Source organism: Haplochromis burtoni, unplaced genomic scaffold, assembly GCF_018398535.1.
Source record: "Haplochromis burtoni strain Fernald_Lab_line unplaced genomic scaffold, NCSU_Asbu1 Contig_2261, whole genome shotgun sequence".
NCBI classification, from domain to species: Eukaryota; Metazoa; Chordata; class Actinopteri; order Cichliformes; family Cichlidae; genus Haplochromis; species Haplochromis burtoni.
The window spans coordinates 11,231-14,030 of record NW_024584622.1 but is presented as its reverse complement, the minus strand read 5'-3'; the positions used below and the strand labels follow the sequence as shown (position 1 = coordinate 14,030).

At 40.5% G+C, this 2,800-nt stretch overlaps 1 protein-coding gene across 1 annotated transcript in view; it reads right to left on the bottom strand.

Annotated features, from left to right (window-relative positions):
• Positions 1 to 521: 521 nt before the first annotated feature.
• LOC102291750 (latent-transforming growth factor beta-binding protein 3) overlaps positions 522 to 2,800 on the bottom strand; it is a 13,238-nt gene continuing 10,959 nt past the window's right edge. Inside the window, exons 5-6 of the mRNA XM_014331391.2 lie at positions 1,338 to 1,454; positions 522 to 1,197 (exon numbers count right to left, since the gene is read on the bottom strand). Coding sequence (XP_014186877.2) covers positions 950 to 1,197; positions 1,338 to 1,454 — 365 coding nt within the window. The 3' untranslated portion in view covers positions 522 to 949. The remainder of the gene's footprint in view (positions 1,198 to 1,337; positions 1,455 to 2,800) is intronic.

Below are 2,800 nucleotides of genomic sequence, written 5' to 3'. Positions count from 1 at the left end.
AGAACTCAGTGATGACCTGATCCAGATCTAGCAGAGATTCCACCGGGACACCGTCTGTCCTCCCATTAGGAGCGTGCCCAGATGTTGTCAGGCATGTCAGCACATGGGGGCCATACAAACTACCATTCTGAGCTGCTGCAGTGAAATCTCAGCAGAGCCTTCTGGATCAGCCTACTGCATAATTTTTCACCTTTTTTCAGGGATCTTTAAATTCAGCCTTTTGCAAATCAATCATTTTTATTTCATCATCAAATGCTGTGTCATCCTTTCATTCCTAACACATCGCCCGGTCCATATCAGTATAGATATCCAGCATGAGTGTATTTCCCCACTGAGCTCTTGTATGTTTTCATAGTTTGACTTTAATTTGTTTGGAGCAATGTATGAATGTTTATCTTCATCCATCCATCCATCTTCATCCGCTTTGTCCGGGGCCGGGTCGCGGGGGCAGCAGCCTAAGCAAAGAGGCCCAGACCTCCCTCTCCCCAGCCACCTCCTCCAGCTTATCCGGGGGAATACCAAGGCGTTCCCATTTAAATTAAATTATGAAAAGAAAATTAAGTATATTCTACTTAGTTCACTTAATGGCCAAACAGTTCAAAATATCCTGCTTTTTTTTCTTATTCTATTCATCCCATCAGACTGAGGAGAGCAGAAACTGTTTACATCTGAGAAGCTGTAGCGATTTATTTTGTGCAACTATTTTAACTAATTATCAAACACAGCAGCAAACTGTATCTTCAAGCATGGGCAACAAAATGGAAAGCTCGAACGCTTTCTTTTGTTATTATTATTTCTATTTCAAACATTCATGTCATCAAGAATGAAGAGCTGAGCTGCATAATGACCTGGAAAAATCTCTACAATATATCTAGCTAAATGAAAATAATGATTATTTATTTAAAGAGGAATTCTCTGTTGATCATAAATAAGTAACTTTGTTTCTAGACTATGCTGGTGTGCAGCGAGTGGACTGATGTCCCCGTGACAAAAACGAACACGACGCTCGACGTGGCAGGAAGTAAAACCCGTAAACTGACTCACCTGTGCCCTCCTCAGGACATCTTTCACAGTTTCGGCCCCAGGCTTTGCCCACTGTGCAGCAGCATACCACCTGGGTGTGGGGGGTCGGCAGCGGGTAATTGCAGCTCCTGTCGTTGGATGCTATCCGGAAGCACTGACCCAGAGGGGGATACTCTAACACAGGAGAAAAGTGTTGTGGCAATCTATCCCGACAGTACATTACACGTTTGGAACGATTGTTTCATGTCTTGTGCTTTGTGGCTGTGCAATACAAAGCAGAGAAGAGAAGAAAGCCAGAGAGGGTTTATATTCACCAACACATCGATTTCTCTCCAAGACAAAACCAGATTTGCATGAACACTTGAAGCTGCCCAGTGTGTTCAAACAGTCTCCGTTCTGACAGACGCCCTGCATGGAGCACTCGTTGATATCTTCAGAGTCAAGAAAAGATAAGATTAAAATTAAAATGGCAGAAACAACTCCTAAACTTGGCTTTAAACTGTTCTTTTCCTTGTTATAAGCTACTCCTGGATTCTGTAAAAAAGTATTTGGCCCCTTCCTGAATTTTAAATTTGTTTTTGCACATTTACGTAAATGTTTCACCTCATTGAGCAAATTTTAATATTAAACAAGGACAACCTGAGTAAACCCAAAATGTAGTTTTTAAATTATGTTACCTACTTGGATCTGTGTGAAAAAGTAATTGACCCCAAAAGAACAGCAAGAACTGCAGTCAGATGTTTGTGGTGACTGGCAAAGAGTCTTTCACGGGCCACAATGAAGGCCCGAACGGCCAGGTTGAAGTCATGCCAAAGCATCTCAATGGAACTTTGATTAGGCGGGTCCAAAACCTTTACGGTGGACTTGCTGGCCTTCGAGCAACTTAAAGAAGTCCAGACGCTTTATCTTTAATTGTTTTTGAAATATTCATGTTCAAATATTGGCTCAGATTTTAATGTGTGAAAAAATGGTTTGAGAGTGGGTCAATGGAACACTTTGCAAATTAAAAAAGAGAGCAAAATTACCCTGAAAAACATTTAATATATAAAGGAAAAAATTCACTGACCTTATTACATGAAACTGTGTGTGATCAAACTGTGGGCCATAAAATGTTTACGCAAATTCGAGATGACGCTCAAGCAAGAAATGTTCTAAATAAATGGCTGGTTTGACATGGAGTGACCCAAATTTGAGACGGGCCTTTGTGCTCTTTGTGGTCAGCAGTGGTTTTCTCCTTGAACTCTTACACGGCTGCCTTTTTTGTCCAGTCTCTTTCTTATTGTTGAAACATGAACTCTGACCTTGACAGATGGAAAGTGATGCCTGAAGATCCTCTTGGATGAGTCGTCGCTGCGCTCTTGGAGTAATTTTGGTCAGCTGGCCACTGCTGGGAAGCTTCACTACTGTACCAAGATTTCTCCATTTACAGATAATGGCTCTCACCGTTGTTCATTAGAGTCCCAAAGCCCCTCATTACTGAGGGGAATTACTTTTTCACAAAGGGTTTGGATAACTTAACTAAGGTCATATTTTAAAAACTGCATTTTCTATTTACCCAGGTTATCTTTGTCAAATATTAACTAGAGATGGCACGATACCACTTTTTTATGTCCGATACCGATATCATAAATTTGGATATCTGCCGATACCGAAATGAATCCGATATAGTGTTTTTTAATCAATAAAACTGTTTTTTAATATCTTGCTGCATTTTGTATAAGTTCATACTCAAGTTTAAATAAACAACAACACTGAAGCTATTCTGTTATTCCTCCTG